This window comes from Cygnus olor, chromosome Z, assembly GCF_009769625.2.
Source record: "Cygnus olor isolate bCygOlo1 chromosome Z, bCygOlo1.pri.v2, whole genome shotgun sequence".
In the NCBI taxonomy this organism is placed as follows: Eukaryota; Metazoa; Chordata; class Aves; order Anseriformes; family Anatidae; genus Cygnus; species Cygnus olor.
Genome location: NC_049198.1, coordinates 74892209 through 74911186, shown reverse-complemented (window position 1 = coordinate 74911186; position 18978 = coordinate 74892209). Strand labels below are relative to the sequence as shown.

General features: G+C 40.3%; 1 protein-coding gene across 4 annotated transcripts in view; it reads right to left on the bottom strand.

The window, feature by feature from the left end:
• The window catches only part of VCAN (versican), a 113040-nt gene that overhangs the window by 66813 nt on the left and 27249 nt on the right, over positions 1 to 18978 (bottom strand). For all 4 annotated transcript variants that reach the window (XM_040542050.1, XM_040542045.1, XM_040542049.1 and 1 more), the window contains one exon: positions 4910 to 5203. In XM_040542050.1, the coding sequence (XP_040397984.1) occupies positions 4910 to 5203 (294 nt within the window). The remainder of the gene's footprint in view (positions 1 to 4909; positions 5204 to 18978) is intronic.

The window sequence follows — 18978 nt, the reverse complement described above, 5'->3', positions numbered from 1 at the left end:
ATGCAGCATCTGTCTCTGAACTGGAATTTTCTAATCTCCAGCTAGAATGAAATCATACATAAAGAGAAATGGCAAAGGTGCATGAAAAAGAAAGTTGAAATGAAAGAGCAAATCTGAAACAAAATGGTCAGTCCAGAGAAATGACTCCAAAATGGTAGACACGTGTTTTGAGTCAAGCAAAAAATGTTTTGCTGAGAGGTTTGCCAAAATCAATACAGGTCCATGGAAGTATTCAGCTTTAATAAACCACTTTTTCTCAGAAAAACAGAGATTTATTTTTCAAAACTTCAACCACTTCTCTGTATGTAGTTCATCTAGTTCAGTTTTGCTGTAGGTATGTAAGACAAAAGCCATATATATATATTGCTTTGCATTTCTGTGTACAATAGTGCATTCCTGGAGCACAATTTTTCTACAGATACTGCAGTACAAAATGCCTAATCCAACATCTGTTAAATTCTGTGGCAAGGTTTAGCCTGATGAATTTAACCTGATGAGATGTGGGATAGGATGGGTGACAGGATTAAATAGCCCATAGCTCTATGCAGCAGCTAAACATTAAGCAGGTACCCATTAAAAATGAAGTATTCTTTGCTGAAGCTGTTTTATTCTCTTATAAATAAACACCAGTGTTCCACGACTGTTCTACCTTTAACTCTTTTTACTTATTTTTTTTTTTTTTTTTTTAAACTGTGAATAGAAGTCCTGCATTTTCACACTTGAAAAAATTTTCCTCTGATGCTGACCTCCAAGGAGCTTCAAGTACTTAATCATGTGTCCAACCAGAAAGTTTTTCAAGCCTCATCAGATACATGATTAGGTACCTCTTAGAAAAAAAGAACTAAGAAGTCTGGCAAAAGTCATGGAGGGATGAGATGAAACACATGGATAATGCTTCAGAAACTCAGGGCCATGTGGTTTCTGTAGAGTCAAAAAATCTGTGATCAAAGTGAAGAAGGTTTTTATTTTTTAACAAGATTTTTAGATTTTAAATCATGTATCATTACCCTGGGTCACTTTTATTTTCCAAAAGTCAAGATGCTTTGCACAGTGTAACTTTGTAACCAGAAAACAGCTGAGGTTAAAATGCTGAACTTAAGTGTACTGTTAAATGTTGTCCAGGTTGGCTGTTTTGTTGAAATTAGTGCCAACTGTTTTTAATTCACTGCTCAAGTTACTGTTTTTTAATATATTTTGATCACTATGACTCCTTTTTAAAAGTAATTCAGAGTTTCAAAACACTGATTGAGGTTTCTTTTAACTGTGATTTAAAATTAGTGTTTTGTGATTTTCCATCAAAGAGACTTTAAATCACAAGATAGGAGTGAAGACTTTAAGGAGGGCTGAAGAAAGCCCCTTTCTTACCTGCAAGATTAATCTTTGTAATGATTAAAACAGATGCCTGCTCTGCTACAGACCTATTCCTTCAGAGTACGTGTAAATTTGAGTGCTAGACTCATCCCTTCTGGGGCTGGGCGGCATTTGCTTTGGTGGCCTTACTCAGAGAGTATAGTCTTACTCAGCACGGGTAAAAGCATCAGAAGTAGGTCTTTAATCACTGCCACTGCACTTCAAACTAAACATGCAGCATGTGGCCAGAGCACTTGAAGCTGGGTCAATAGGAACTTCTCCGGCTTTCACAGGGAGACAGAGGAAACCGTACAGGGATGCTGTAAAAACTGATGGCAGTGCATGAACATCTGTGCTGCAGACCCTCGGCACTGGTGCTACCTGGATAGCTGGCTTTGACCTTCCTCGTCCACAGAGGCACTCACTGTTTTTCCTTTCAGCAGACCATAAATGCATGTAGCCACCTCCTTCTTTTATTCTTTTTCAGCCACAGAGGTGTTCTGCTGGTATGATTGGGTACACAGGTGATGAGGAAAGTACAAAGGTGTAATGTGAGACACCTAATGAGCACAGCAAGAGCTATCGGTACTGTATTGGAAATAACTGTAAAGAATCAGGGTCTTGGAGAGGACTGTTTTGGCACTGTAGGAACCGCTGCATAAAACTTCATACTGAGTTAAAAGCAGTCAGAGCTGATGGAGGATTTCATGTGTTATGTTACTACACTGAAATACTGAAATATTGGGAAGAAATCGAGAATACTGAAAATACTGAATATTGGGAAGTGATAGAGAAAACTTCTGGATAAAAGATGACTTGAAACAAGGACCTAAAATTCAAGCTAAACTGCAGAGTTTTTTTCTCCCTCTTTCTCTGCCCCAGAAAAGGGAGAGGGTGGCTTGCTCTGCAGCCACTGTTCAGACAGCTGTCTGAGATGTGAAACACCAAGACGCTAGGCAGTACGTCTCATTACTCACTACATGCATAAATCTTATACCAAAAGCAATGAAGAATAATAGCTGGTTGCTGTGAGATCCCGAGCACCTTCTGAGAAGGAGAGAGAAAGTTATCAAAAAATTCAGAAATGTATGGCAGACAGGCATCCTGAAGGAGGGTATATGGTTCAGCGTTCTACTTCTGCTTTTCCTTGCACAAAAGGAGGTGTACTTGGCAAAACCTGAGTCATCTAACAAGCAGCATTTAATTAAGTCTGATGTAATGTTGATTGCAATCAAAATTGCTAGAGAGCAAGCCTGCCATCTATTAAATTATGTTGGTTCTGTTTACTTTTTTTTTTTTCTTTTCTTGTAAAATGATCCATAATCATAGTCTGTCTACTTCTTGGGTTGCAAACTGATGAAATATTTATTTTCTGGATAACAAGGGGAACAGTTTTCAGAAAGAGCAACCCAATTCTTAACGAGGATGTTTTTAGGACAAATGGTATATTACTAATTTTTTTTTTAAACTAAAACTCCGAAAGTACTTTGAAAAGGCACATGTTGTTTGGAAGGGGTGAAATTCACTCACACTAATATGTTGAAAAGTTGGAATTTGTCCTACCTACAGACTAGATTACAGGCAAACCACAAAGTCCCCCTACTTTGACTTTTAGAGGGTCTGATGAATGACGTCCCCTTTAGTCAGTTTTACTCACAACACTTATAGATAGTCATAGACAATTTTGGGAAGGGACAGAAGGAGTGATTTGACAAAATTCTGCTCTGCAGATTAAAGCGCACACTCCTGAACGTAACCAGTCCTTACTCCTTCATGCAGGTCCTTTGAGGTCCACTAGGACTACTTCCACATGCAAAGTTTTGCAACATCTAACCCCCAAGCAATAAAGAACAACAAAAAATAATAATTTAAAATATTGCAGGTAAGAATGTGTGAGAACAGTCAGAGCGTAACATTACACCAGATGTCAGGATTTGTTCTTAGGCAGTAAGGTTTGCTCATAAATGAGCCTTCAAAGCCTGAGTTGGAAAGATCTGTGGCTGCAGTTTACTCATCATCCACAAAAATGGGGACAGTACACGATGCACATTTCAAGCACTTGTGACTGATAAAACAAGTCACAGGACTGAGCCCCCTACAAATTCTATTTTCTTAGTGAAAGACCAACTCAACACAAGTCGCCTTTACTCCTTAATGCCAATAGTACCATTTGCAACCAAAGGAACTTCATCAGAGAGGCGTCCAGGGAAATTCTTGAGTAGTCCAACCTCCTTATGCTGCTGAGAAGGCTGCAAGTCTCCAGATGTTTAGCTGGGAAGACACACTCTAATCGCTTAGATGTGACCCACCTTCCAATAGAATCAGTGTCCTCTTGCATCAGGAACAGTCCTGTGATGGAAGGGATCTTAAAGTGCAGAAACAAGGTGATGGGTTCCTCTACTAATAGACACAGTTAGCTGGTCTGTGATATTTGAAAGGCCTACACAGCAGCCGACGTTGCACATCATGATATGCATGGAAACGTTATCTGGAGGTGTAGGGGAAGTGGAGCTGTAAGTAGTCATCACTAATGGCAGAAGGAAATGTAGGAGGGATGTTCTGCAGGAGGCTGGGCAGATGAGGCCAGGACCACCATGGTGATGTAAGAAGCATGGTCAGTTCCATGAAGGCCTAAGAGACCTGCAGGGGTCTACAACTATAATGCAGAGGTAAGATGATGTTATAGAGAAGAGAAGCTTGGCTTTACTAGAAGTTGGTGAACCTTCTGGGACAAATGGAACCTGTTCAAGAAGTGGCTGCACCATAATAGCAGAGCCAGGCTGCTAGTATAGAAGATGGAAGAGGTTACAATGCAATAGTTAACCCCAAAGACAAAGGAAAGCTGACAGGCATGGAGGGAGGAGGTCTGGATTAGATTGATGCAGTCTACTATGTGGATGTGGCAAATATTGACGTGTCTCTGAAAATACCAGGAGGAACAGAAGCGGCAGTAAGAAAGGCAATTTAGAGCAGTGCCGGTTGACCAACATATTAAACATCAGGTGAGTAATTATAACTACTTTAGAAGCCTAAAATATATGGTGTGGCAAAATGTCTTGAATCCAATGATAGCCCCCAGTTCACTGGCATCTCAGAGACCAGAAAAAGGCCTGGCTTGTACGCACTCTGTAAATAGCCTCTCTTACTGCCATCACTGGAAGTAGAGCATCAGGCTAGATGACAATCATGTATCTGGTCAAGTACATTTCTTCAGTTCTCATGTTCATTGACTTTACACAGAAGAAACCAGGGTGCAGTCAGGCACTGAATTACGTATTCCACAGTCCCAGGCTAATTGTGGATATGGTGTGTCACTCCACATAAATACAACAGTACTCAGGCTGTAATCTTACCTTAAAATTTTGCCTCTATCTGCCAATGTTACTTTAAGACATTTGTTTTAGTTTGGATTTCCTCTATTTTTTTTTCAAAGCCATACTGATAAAACAAATTTTAAAGACTGATGTGCACTGCAAGAACTGAAACAAAACATATATTAAATGCTTTTCAGGGTTAGAGTGGTGAGTGTACTGAAAATTATAACTAAAAAAAAGCTTACGTTCATAGCAGTAGGCATCAAACTTGCTATCTGGGTAAGGAAAGCCTGTTTGGTTCTCATAGCGATACAGGGTTCTCACCCCAAGTAAACCTCCACCACACTGGGGCCTAGCCACCGAGGCAGGGTAACGAACACTTCCATCCGCCAGCCAGCCATAGTCACACTGGTCAAAGCCATTCCTCCAGGCAACATACAGGTTCCCAACAGAAGCAAGTACACCGTCTCGTTTCCGACACAGCTCTTTAGCTTCCTCGAAGGTGAGCTTCTCAGGAACAGAAACGTGAACCACTTCATCTAGAGGAAGAAGAAAAAGACAACAAAGACTGAGTATCAAATTCTATGATCAAGTCAACTTAGCTCCCCTCTTCCTGTCCTGTAAGTTTGCTTTCAAATTTTGCTTGATCAGTTTTTTGCTTACCCTTTTACTCAAAAAAGCAGATATTCAGAAAATCATAAGTCTCAGATTTCGATATGAAAATGTGCCTACCTCAAAGCACAATCATTTTTATACAAACATTACGCAATGAGCTACATTGTGGTTGGAGATGGGGTCCCTCCCCCAGTCTCTAGGCAGAGGTAACAGGAGCCTGGAAGCTCCTCTGTGACCTCTGTTGGAGTAGACTTTGTGACTCAACTGCACTGATTAAATCCAGTCCAACAGAATTTACTTTCTCAGTAAAACAAATCCCTTACATCTGCAAGCCTTTTACCTGACCTTTTTAGTCATCACTAGAATCTCACTTGAGACATACACACAAAGCAAATGCTCTTCACTGCTGCTGCACAGCAGCTTCGAATGTTGTATTTACATCAGTCTTGACCTTGCCCCATGGGGAACACAGGTGAGGGAATGCACTAGGCAAGCTGTGTGCACAAAGCCCTTTTTGTGTGAAAAGCTGAATTAATCTAGACTGCCCCTAGTATAATTTAGTTTCCATGGAACAGTAATTTGAAAATAATAACTTCTCAGTTGGAAACTGAAACAAAACAAATAGCATGTCAAGTATTTTACTTCAAAGTCAAATTGCCGTTATGCAGTTGGATCTGTTGCCTTGTTCATCCAAACACTATAAATGAAATCAAGGCTCTGATGTCTGTGTCCTGGGAATGAAGTAGTAAGCTGACTCCTTTCTAGTTTTTGTTCAGGCTTCAGACCTAAAATCAATGTGTTCAGCTGTAGAAACAGAGCAAATTCAAAATATTTGTTACCAGACGGTACTTCTCTTCCCCACCCCTTGTACGGTGGACCAGAACACAATGGAGAGCACTGCTAATTCATACTGGACATGCAATCTGCCATGCCTCAGCAGTGGTCTCAAGGTAACCTAGCAAAAGGCAGACAGACTACATCACCCCAAGCACTTTCATTCACATCAATATTACGCTTGTTTCGGGCTTGAAAGGAATGCAAGTGTGAAAGGAGGCAACATGCCAATTTTCTTTTTCCTCCTAGGTAAAAACTCTGATTTGTTATTACAGCTGTAATATCAATTCCACCGTGTAAGTTTCTTTATACATGCTGTAAAGAGTGTCCAACTTAGAGGTAAAATACTGTAGGTACTGAGGGACAGAGCACGTCTATAAGGCACACTTTAAGATAAGGAAAGTGAAGAATCATTCACCTCTCAGAAGTGCCAGAGTGCTTCATTCAGCTCTCCAGACCATAAAGACAATGCACTTTTTTATTAAATACTTCTGCAGAAGACAGCTTTTTCTGCATCAAGGGGCAGATCTGGTATTATGGCCAATAAAGAATGGTGGATGCAGCTATCCCACAACACTATCCCCATGGCAAGTATCATGAAACAGTGGAGCACAGAAAGACCTCTCTAAACCAGCCCCTTCTGCTCTGAGGACCCTTCAGCCATGCAACAGTTACGGTGTATATGGAAATTAGTAGTTAAAATTGTTGCAATTAAAAAGCAGATAATATCAATCCAGGTAGACAATAAAATAAGACAAGGGAAACAACGTATTTTATAGGTTTTCTCCCAACAAATATGATGCATCAAAAATAAAATAATGTCAAAAAATCCCACAGCGTTCTTTCTGGGAGAAACTTACTGAAGACAAAGGAAAACGGGTAACAGTGCAAGATTAAAAACAAGCAAATTTTCCATTAACTAATCCGGATCACTGCCTCCAAATGAAGCTTGTGCATAACATCATTGAAATTGCGGATATTTATTCCTCTGAGATGATACCTGCAATCTGTTAAAGCAAGAAAACGTAGCGAGCAGTTTTGTCTTGCTATGAGATTTCAAAACACAGGGTTTAAACTGTACTTTTGTAGAGTATTTTGCATAGAACTTACCCATCCAAATTGCACAAGAAGATTTTTATACAGAAATATACCTTGAATTTGCATTGGAATGTGCCTGTTTATGCAATACTGATAGTAGAGCAATTTTAAAAGAGGGGTGGTATGTCTTTCTTTATACTCAATCTATTCACTGAACCATCAGCTATTTATTTTGTTCGTCTCTTGAAGTTGGCTGCTCTCATGCAGACACCATCTTTGTCAAAGGGTGTTCTACCAGAAAAACTAAATGATTAAAACACCCACATGTTTAAGAAAAAATACAGTCTAACCAGAACAGTCCAGCAAGTCCAAAGTCATTTTTTTTTCTTTGCCACTCATTTGGTATTTTAAAAATAAAAAAGTGAGGATAAATTCACAAGGAATGCAAAAAGGTACCAGAGCGATCAGTAAACGGCTTTTATTGCCATTCCATCATATACCAAGTAAATATTCATGTATTTCAGGAACATTGATGGCAAAATAAAGGGTAGAAATGTGTTAAAACATAGCAGCTTGCAGTTGTTCTGGTTAAAGAGTGGTATGCTATGATTCCAGAATTCCTATTTAAAAGCAGTCTACCAAAGTGCAAAAGTCAGACTCCCAATAGCAGGAATTTATCCTAGGAGATATGACTCTGCAATTTGGCTGTCCAGTATGAAAACAAAATAAATTTTTATTTGTTTGTTTGAGTGTGCATTTAATATGTGTAATAAATGTTGGCACAAAATGTAAAAAATAAAATAAAATAAAGTATGGGTTTAATAAAGACCCTTCAATATAAATTTTCTGCAATCTTCTTCCAAAACCACACTACAAAAAAAATAAATTAAAAAAAGGTTTATGTTTTCTGTCAAGCACTTGAGAAGAAAGAAGCTCTCAAGATGCTTCATCAACTGGATACCATCAATTTCATTTGCAGCAGCCCAAAAATATGTGATGAGCAAGTCTATACAATCTTTCCTGCACATCTCACCTTCAGCAGACTATGGTCTCTGCATGCATGCACACTGCATGCACAGCACACAGCACTTCAGGAATATACTGGCCCAGAGAGCACAGATGCAATTCGTCAGAACCTACTGTTTGTGTACACCAGTGCAATCACTTGGAATGTAGGGGGACGTAAAAGGTTTGTATTTCCTAAAACCAGCCTTATGTAATTGCAGCTCATACAGAATTCCCCCATCCACATGATGAGATATGTTGCTATCCATGTCAGCTTTCTGACATGGTTAGTGTCCCACAGCTGTGTGGAAATTCAGTTCATAGTATGTAAAAAGAGTACTGGTCCTAATTCTCTGAACATGCATTTAATCCATGTAGCCTGTAAAAATAACTCCTGTTTTTGGCAGCACAATGGGTTCCATATTTAGCAAGAGGATTGATCCTATCAGTCTTTTAGAGTGTCTTTATGATGGTATCTGAAAGCACCTCCATTCCTCAGCCAAAACACTAGGAGAGTACCCCAAAGAAACTCAAAGAAACATTGATAAACAAACAGTATAGCCACAAACACCAGAGCAGGGCAGATTTTTTTTTTTTTAATGTTAAAATCTATCTGCAATGTTTTTATATCTGTAGTCCACTCCAAGGAACTTAGCAGTGTTATGCAGGCAAACCCCAGGGCTTAGACCAGCAGATGGAGAGGAACTAGTCCTACAGTTCCAGGGGGCAAAATGGAGACCATGACAATGTTTAGACTGCAGACGATAAAGTAATGTGTATTATTCCTGGTCACTGTTTAATTTCAAGTTTCCAGTCAATTGCCAAGTCGTGGTGGTCAGAGCAGTTGAAGAACCCCCAGGACTTTCCAGTTACATGGGTTTGTTTTGCCTGGTTAAAAAGGACACCTGACATGTCTTTTTCCCCTCTTTCCTTCTCCCCTCTCTTTCAAATACATCAAGCTAGATGAAGAAGCCAGCTTTTTCCCTTGAAGACAAAAGCTGATTCAGCCCTAAGGAAAAAAACTTAAGATCCACAGACTTATCAGCTAGTTTTATAGCAATCTTCATTCCTTTGAAGGTTATTTCACTTATTCTCTCTCATCAAGAGACATCTCACTGAGCTGGGCATGTTTGTAGGTGTGAATTTCATGAATCACACATCTTAAAAGCAAGCACAGAAATAAGGGCAGGCTAGAACCATAGCCAGGGGTCAATACACAACATGTATTGACTAGGGCAAAAGTAATGAATCTAGCTGTAGCCCTCCAGCACAGACCTCACCAGTAATTTCTTTTCCCATAGATGAAACCGCAATTAAGGGATTGGTGTGTTGCTACTTCCTAGAGGAGCTTTTTGAGCCTGGCTATGTGGCAATCTTTCCCCAGAGCACAGCATCATCCCCTCAGCTTCACATGCCATCATGCAGTGTGCCAGGATCAACCAAATGAGGTACAAGTTCCTGACACCTGGCAGCTGAAGGTATCACGTGCAAGTGATTTTACACCTGACACGACAGAGATTTTACAGATGTTTGAAGGATTCTACGAAAGTACACAGACATTTAAGAGAGAATATGTGAGTTTCTCACTGAATGCTTTTACAGATCTGGTGACACACCAGCTGTTGTTGATGGTGGCTGGTCAACCACCTATGAAATGTCCTCCTTATTAGCCAACCCATCTGGAGAAATGACCAGGAGACCCTTGCATTTATTCCCTTTTTTCACCCATTTTAATCTCCCTGAGTAACAAGACCCTTCATTATTACTGTCCAAACTGGCACTCAGCAACACAAGGAAGAAGTGCTCTCACGTGGTTGGGTGCTCAGATTCTACAACCTCCACTGCTTTGAGTGTTGCCTAAACAAAGGCATAAAGAAAAATCAAGGGAATCCAGATGGATATTAAATTCACAGAACACTAATTACCCACAAGAATTTCCATTTTCTCCTTATTTCTTTTTATCTTTGGCCAGAAGGCCCTTGCAAAAAGGCAGCTGCAGTCACCAACAGGACTACCAGACTGCTTGTGTACCAGGGAAGAAGAAATACTGCCCGCATCAGTCCCACCTGTACACACATACATGGAGACATCGGAGACCACTACCCTTGTCTTGCTTACTCTGGAAAAAAATGCACATATATACCTGGGCCAAGATGGACCTGAAAAGTTTTATCTGTCTTCACCACATGCAGTGTCCTCAGAGGCTACATACAGTTAACTTGTTTATTAATCTAGCTCATGCCTCAGCCTTCCTCTCCCAAGCTGCACAGACAAGATTTGTTGTCTCAACTGCACTTCTATTCCTCCGTCCTGCTGCTGTTAAGGGATGCTTCTCCAACACACCAGGCTGGTAAAGAGGTATAGTTAACAAAGTCACAGGTTATGGTGAAATGCTCCCTAGGAAAGGAAAACCTGGAAAACCACTTTGGATGTCCAGCTTCATTCAACTGTATTCTTTAGAGACATCAGACAGAGCTGTGCTGCTTTGAACGTTTTGGCACACAGACCTAAGCAGTTAGGTTCAGCTTTAAAGCAGAAGACTAGACAAGTTGAAGAAGTCTTTTTCTCTCACACGTTAGAACAAGTTAGTCAATTCCTTTTGATACACATCAGTAACAATTTAGCTCTCCTGATTGTCTTGGGTCTGTTTTATGCAAAACTATATGCTGAACAGGAATCCATTGCACTTGACGGGACTGGAAGTCTACGCTTCTCCCACGGGCTTACCCTCAAGCATGACGAGTAGCTTGGCAACTGCTATACACTTAGCTCTGCTGTAGTTGCAAAGTGTCACTGTGTAATACAAAGGGGAAAAATTAACTTTGAATTCTTTTTTTTTTTTTTTCCTTTTGTGCTTCACTCTCACAAAAAGCATTGAGAAGTCATGATTTTTGGAATTCCCTAAAGACAAGTTTTGTCAGGTTCTAAGCTCAAATACCACCTTGTGCATAAAAAAGCACCACGGCATTATTTCCTATTCAGTCTCCTCTAATTGGGATCCAGTGGAAGCCAATGCAAAAACTGTGACCCTATCAAAAGCCATGAACTGAGAAGAAAAGACCATTTTCTGCGTGTGCTTTTTTAAAAATTTCGTTGTTGCTCTGGAATCAGAATGGGCTCTAGAGAAGATCTTTAGCTGCCCAAAACACAAAAGACACTTCACACCTGAAGCTGTATTTTAGACTATGACTTTTTAAATTGTTATTGTTCTCACACAAATTTCCATGACAATAGCAAAAATGCATGAGACTAAGCGGAAAGTATTTACAGGACATCTGGTTTTGTTTTTTGATTCTTTCGTTTTCTTCCCCACACTCACTGGGGGGCTGAAAATGGTGTATGGAAATAAGACTTTATAATCTTCCCAACAGCTAATCCAAAATAACTTTCTTAGCATGACTCCCCATCTGCATATTATATATATGTTTATTAGACATATATGGCTTCTAACAGGCTTTGGCCAGAAGATGATGCTGCATGGAGTAGTTTGTGCTTTGGCTCTGCAGCATGCTCTCACGGCTCCTCACTTCATCAGTGGGCTTTGGCAAGCAGATTTCACTTTGTCTCCATTTCTGACATCACAGCAGTGTCAAATGAATCATATACACCCTTATCTGAAGACAGAACCTCCATCCTCATCAACCACTTCCTTTCAAGGGAGTATCCTGTAGAAGACACTGGTGCAGACACTTTTCAGTTGGAGGTGTGAGGAGAACCTCAGACTTATATCCAAACATTTGGAGCTGAATCGCTTTATTAAGCTCCTTATTAATAAATCACCTCCTGCATTTAAAGGTATTCTAAATGTTTTTTAACACTTAGTACAATGAAATATGCAATGAAATATAATGAATATAGAATCAGTTTGTAGTAAGAGCCCATGCCCAGTACTTATTTAATGATATATTGACTCTACATTCTTATTTTTTATCGTTAGGAGCTCAGAAATTTAAAATCCTTCCCAGAAGTATTCTCCCATGTTTTTTAGCAAAACTCAAAATATTTTACACATAATTGTGCAGTCTATAATTTCCGTGGCTTTTCTCAGAGCAAGGAAATGGCAAGACTTAGCCTAGACAACTGGTTTTAATTTAAGCTAATTTTTTATGTTTCAAGGAGAAATCCATGTCTCTGGCTAACTTTGTGATTTCATGTGGCCAGAAAGGAAGAAAACTGAAATGGTGTTGCTCCTACAAATCCTCAGTGTAACTACCCAAATAAGTACCGTAAATTCAATACACATTTATGCTGTGTATTGAGAGTATTCTTACCACCATTTATGGCCTTCTGGGGTAACAATATCTCTAATACTGGCCAACAGACCATTAACTGTTCAATGCCTTCCATGATGACATCTTATTATGGCCCAAATTTTGATATCATTAATCAAACACCATCTTATTCCATGAATAGTCATCCCACTGACATGAGCTCTCCAAATAAGGACTTATTTATCACAAGTAAGTCTATTAGATTTGGCATTGAATACAACAGACAATGCAGATATGAACTTTCAAATTCCCATGGAAAAAAAAAATCATGTCTAAGCACAGCTCTACAATATGCTAAGTGGGCTCCATCAAACGAGGAGTGACCAGCAGGTTGAGGGAGGTGATTGTCCCTCTCTACTTTGCCCTGGTGAGTCCCCACTTGGAGTGCTGCATCCAGGTCTGGGATCCCCAACAAAAGAAGAATGTGGGTCTGTTAGAGTGGGTTCATTAGAGGACCACAAAGATGATCAGAGGGCTGGAGCACCTCTCCTAAGAAGAAAGGCTGAAAGAGATGGGGATCTTCAGCCTGGAGAAGAGAATTGCAGCTTTTCAGTGCTTACAGGAGGCTTGTAAAAAAGATAGAGAGTGACTTTTTCCACGGGCAAACAATGAAGGGACAAGGGGGAATGGTTTTAATCTAAAAGAGGGGAGATTTAGATTAGAGGTTGAGAGGAAATTCTTCACTCAGAGGGTGGTGAGGCACTGGAACAGGTTGTGCCCAGAGAGGTTGTGGATGCCCCACCCCTGGAGAAGTTCAAGTCCAGGTTGGACGAGGCCCTGGGCAATTTAGTGGGTGGCATTCCTGCCCATGGCATGAGGTTGGAACTAGATGGTCTTTAAGGTCCCTTCCAACCCAAGCTTTCCTTTGATTCTGTGATTCTAAGTACCAGTAGTTATTAATGAACTGCTGACAGTACAAGAGAAGGATTACACTTTGTAGAATCAGCCTTGGTTGGGTGAACAGGGAAATCATAAATTTGACAGAAACTTAAGTCTTGAACTGCTAAGTCTTCCACCAATGGATGAGTGTGCTACAATACAACAGAAAAAACACAGGAGCTATTTTTATGCGATGTTCACTTTCTAATAACTTCTGTTGACTTTTTATCTAACTGTCTTCTGTGGATGAGTGGTTGCAAAGTGTAATCCCACTGATGCTATGTAACTTCAAACAAGTTCTGCATTTAAAATTATCATTTGTTCTTACAAAGACTGTTTCTGCTATATAGACAAAGCCATCTTGGCTCCACAGCTCTTTCTTAAAAAGAAAGTCTGGCTCAGAGGTGCAGGTTTAAGTGAAGGCAGTGGAAAAAAAAACTATCCTGCATTATACCATGACATGGTACTGTTTCTTTCTAACACTGAATCTGTTCCTCTTCATCCAAAGAGAATAAATTAACTCCCTTGCATGTCAGTATAACATGCCTACAGCATATATCAACAAAACTAGGACTCCTTCTGACTTCTGGAAATTATTTTCTGATTTGAGTTCATTGAAAACTTCTGAACAAAGAGCCATAAAAGAAAAAAGAAAGAAAGAAAGAAAGAAAGAAAGAAAGAAAGAAAGAAAGAAAGAAAGAAAGAAAGAAAGAAAGAAAGAAAGAAAGAAAGAAGAAAGAAAGAAGAAAGAAAGAAAAAGAAAGAGAGAGAGATAAAGAAAGAAAAAAGGAAGGAAGGAAGGGAGGGAGGGAGGGAGGAAGGGAGGAAGGGAGGAAGGAAGGAAGGAAGGAAGGAAGGAAGGAAGGAAGGAAGGAAGGAAGGAAGGAAGGAAGGAAGGAAGGAAAAGGAAAGATATATTTGGTTAGCTCATGCAATAATCCAGCATTAAAACTGACTGACAGAAGCAACAAAATCCCTTTGCAGTGGGCTGAGGTTGTACAGCTAAGTGGCAACTATCTCTTCCACCACAGTCACCTCTCCACATAAAGGGCTTTACTGTTACACAGAGAGCTTAAGGATAAGCTTAAGGATGAGCACATAAGGAATTATGTGCTCAGTGTTGGCCTAACTCCACTTTCTCAAAGTCATTGGTAAAACTGTAACTGACTTAGAAGAAACTCTCCTCTCTACTCAGATTCACCTTATTACCACAGTAAAGTGCTTCTAGTAGCAATACCATTATCCATGGACATAACCAACATAACCCAGCAAGTGAGACAGTTCCATGACCATTTGGTCCTCATGGGAGACTTCAACTTCCCTGATATCTGTTGGAGGGACAACACAGCAGGGCATAAGCAATCCAGGAGGTTCCTCGAGTATGCTGATGACAAATTCCTTCTCCAAGTGGTAGAGGAGTAAACGAGGAGAGGTGCTATGCTGGACCTCAAGGTCCACCAACAAGCAAGGGCTGGTGTGGAATGTGAATCTCAAGGGCATCTTTGGTTACAGGGACTATGAAATGGTGGAATTCAAGACCCTTAGGGTAGCAAGGAGGGCACACAGTAAGCTCACTACCCTGGACTTTGTGAGAGCAGACTTTGGCCTCTTCAGCAATCTGCTTGATAGAGTGTCACGGGGTAAAGCCCTAGAGGGAACAGATGTCCAATAAAGCTGGATAATATTCAAGGATCACCTTCTACAAACTCAGGAGTAATGCATCCCAACAAAGAGGAAGTCAGGAAAAAATGGAGGCGGCCCACAATGGATAACAAAGAGCTCCTGGCCAAACTCAAACACAAAAAAAGGAAGCCTACAGACTATGGAAGCAAATAAAGATATCCTATGAGGATACAAAGAAATTGTCTGAGCAGCCAGGGATCAGGTTAGGAAACCTAAAGCCCATTTAGAACTAAGTCTGGCCAGGGACATCAAGGGCAATAAGAAAGGCTTCTATAAGTACATCAGTAATAAAAGGAAGACCAAGGAAAATGTGGGCCCTGTACAGACGGGAACAGGAAAACTGGTTGTCTGGGATATTAAAAAAGATGACGTACTCAACGATACTTTTGCTTCAGTCTTCACCAGCAAGTACTCTAGCCATAGTTCCCAAGTCACAGAAGGCAAACGCAGGGACTGGGAGAATGAAGTACCTCCCAAGGCTGGAGAAGATCAGGTTTGAGACCATCTAAGAAAACTGAATGTGCACAAGTCCTCAGGACATGGATCCAAGGGTCCTGAAGGAACAGGTGGATGAAGTTGCTAACACATTATCGATCATATTTAAGAAGTTGTGACAGGATGGTGACATTCCCACTGACTGGAAAAGGGGGACTTTATTTAAAAAAGGAAAGGACCATATTTAAAAAAGGAAAACCTGGGGAAGTAAAGGCTGGTCATTATCTCCTCTGTCCCTATAGAGATCATGGAGCAGATCCTCCTGGAAACTATGCAAAGGCACATGGAAAATAAGGAGGTGATTGGTGACAGCCAACATGACTTCACTAAGCGCAGATCGTGCCTGACAAATCTGGTGGCCTTCTACCACAGGGTTATAGTATTGATTGATATGGGCTGAGCAACTGATGTCATCTACCTGGACTTGTGCAAAGCATTTGACACTGTCCCACACAACATCCTTGTCTCTAAATTGGAGAGACATGGATATGACAGATGGACCGCTCTGTGGATAAGGAATTGGCTGGATGGTTGCACTCAAAGAATTGCAATAGATGTCCAGGTGGAGACCAGAGATGAGTGGTGTTCCTCAAGTGCTGGTATTGGGACTGGTATTAATTAACACATTTATCAGTGACATGGACAGTGGGCTTGAATGCACCCACAGCAGGTTTGCCAATGACACCAAGCTGTGTGGTGTGGTCGACACGCTGGAGGGAAGGGATGCCATCCAGAGGGACCTGGGCAGGCCTGAGAGATGGGCCTGTGCAAACCTCATGGAGTTCAACAAGGCCACATGAAAGGTCCTGCACCTGGGCCGGGGCAATTCCAAACACAAACACAGGCTGGGCAGAGAATGGATTGAGAGCAGTTCTGAAGAGCAGGACCTGGGGGTATTGGGTGACAAGAAGCTCAATATGAGCTAGAAGTGTGCGTTTGCAGCTCAGAAAGCCAACTGTACCCTGGGCTGCACCAAAAGCAGCTGATTCTCCCCCTTTACTCTGCTCTTGTGAGACCTCACCTGGAGAGCTGTGTTAAACTCTGGGGCCCCCAGCACAAGAAAGACATGGACCTGTTAGAGGGGGTCCAGATGAGGGACACGAGGATGATTAGAGGACTGGAGCACCTCTCCTATGCTGAGGGAGTTAGGGTTGTCCAGTTCAAAGAAGAGAAGGCTCCAGAAGGACCTTATAGGAGTCTACCAGTACCTAAAGGGGACCTACAAGAATGCTGAAGAGGGAGCTGAAGAGGAGCCCCATCCCTGGAAGTGCCTAAGGCCAGGCTGGACGGGGCTTTGGGCAACCTGGTCTAGTGTCCCTGCCCATGGCAGGAGGGTTGGAACTAAGCGATCTTTAAGGTCCCTTCCAACCCAAACCATTCTGTGATTCTATGAACTACACATGCAGCCATCATTTATCACACTTCTATCTCACACCGTCTTCAGAGTAAAAAGAGGTGTACAATATGTACCAGTGTAAGATGGAGTGTTCTTTTCTTAGTTTGGCAGAAAAGATTCTGGAATATTTTTATAAATATGTACTCTGAGAATATTTAGATAAAGGCTAGGTCAAACAAAGTTTGCATTTTGTTAGGACCATAGTTAAACTCGCTGGCATCTTTGCCTCCTGCAGAATTTCATTCTGAGCCTGTATCCATCTCTGTGAACAGGTTGTTACCCTACAATGTGCTTTGCAATTGTGTTGGAGAACTTTGTTGGATCAAGTGTTCAACTGCAGTCTTCGAGTCAGAGCAGTTTTTAAAAATCTTGTCCCAGGCTCTGAAGCACCTTTAAGACAAAGGCTAAAACTGCATTTGCTTTAAACAGTTTTCCACAGGAAGCTACAGCGCAAGGAAGAAGGTAAAATGAACATACTTTCTGTTACTTGGTTTGATAGATCAAACCCCCTGGTATTCTTAAATTTCAGCCTTTTCATACATGCTAAGAGATTCACATCCAAGACATTTTCTTTTTAATTATTTTTTTTTCTTTAAATCTTGGTGAGAATATTTGACTTTGAGAAACTGCTGGCTTAAATGCATCCAGGATGAGCTTCTCCATATTATCATACTTCTTTGTACTTAAGAGGGAAAGGAAGATTGTTTTCTGAAAAACGCATTGGTTCTTCATCCCAGGTCAAAATTGGATTTTGTAATATAGGAAAGACCTAAATTGAATTTATAAGCCTTGATTCAAGAGTTGATTCAGAATTCAACTCCATCAAGGATTTACAGGGAATGAATGTTATGAATTGTATGTGTTCATGTATGCTGTTCACTGACAGATACAGATGGAGCATAAGTAAAATTAAGACAATACTAAGCACTAAAAAAATTCCATTGGTTAATTTTCAGTTTCTAAGCTTGTATGTTTTTATAGTCTTTGCAAGACTTGTATTGTGTTTTTTTTTGTTTTTTTTTTTTGAGAAATCTTTAAAGTAAACATAGTTTGGGCAGATCCTCAGCTACTAAATATACAAGAAAAATGCTTACTGATATCAGTGACTAAAGTCTCTAAAAGACTTCATCATCAGAAAACTTTGCATGATCTAATTTATTTCTGCTCTAATACAGAATACAAATGAACACTGAGCAGCTTAATTTTGCATTTGTACGTATACAAAGGCAGGCTTGTTCAGAACCATAGTTGACTGTATTGTTCCAATGACTTCAAGAACACTAAACCAAATGTATATCAGTCAAGCAGCAGCTCAAAAGCTATATATAGGCTATATATATATATAGGCTCAAAAGCCTATAATTAGTAATTGCAAGTATTTTTTAGAAAGGAACAGTGAAACTGGTATGGAATAAAAATCTCTCAAGAAAGTATCAGTATGACATATTCAGTCTGTTGCAATGAATGGAAAATATACTTTGGTCCTGGTTGCAATGTATTTCTGTACCAGAGTGAAGTTCCCATGCACATAACCAGCACAAAGCCAAAAAAAAATAGGCTACAGAACAGGAAAGGATATTGTTACGCTTATATTTTAAGTATACATATTTAATTTGTCACAGTAATGTCTAAGCATAAGGATATCTGGTATTTGGAATATATCTATAGGCCCACTGAAAGGATATGGTTAAATTCACTTCAGAAGGGAGACTATAAGAAAAAGTATAATATCACAACTGTAATATGAAGATTTGAGCATGCTGGAACAGCCAAATCACAGAGAAATTTATCATACTTTTCTTTTTGCCATCCAACTCTTTGCAGAATTAATATGGATCATAGAATCTAACCATGGACCGTGAGTTACTGTAGGGTTCACACCATGATCCATGGTTTGTAGTTACCATGTGGCAGGATCATAATCCCTCTGCTGCATTAGAGCCGTTTAATGTGCAGCTTTGGCAAAGACTATAATCATACTATTGAATTGCAAATAATTTCACTAAAGATGCCTATTCCTCAATGAAAAGTTCTTGATTGCTTCTTTTTGATGCTGAGATGCCCCTTTTCCAAAGAGATGTTATTAAACTTGGATTGC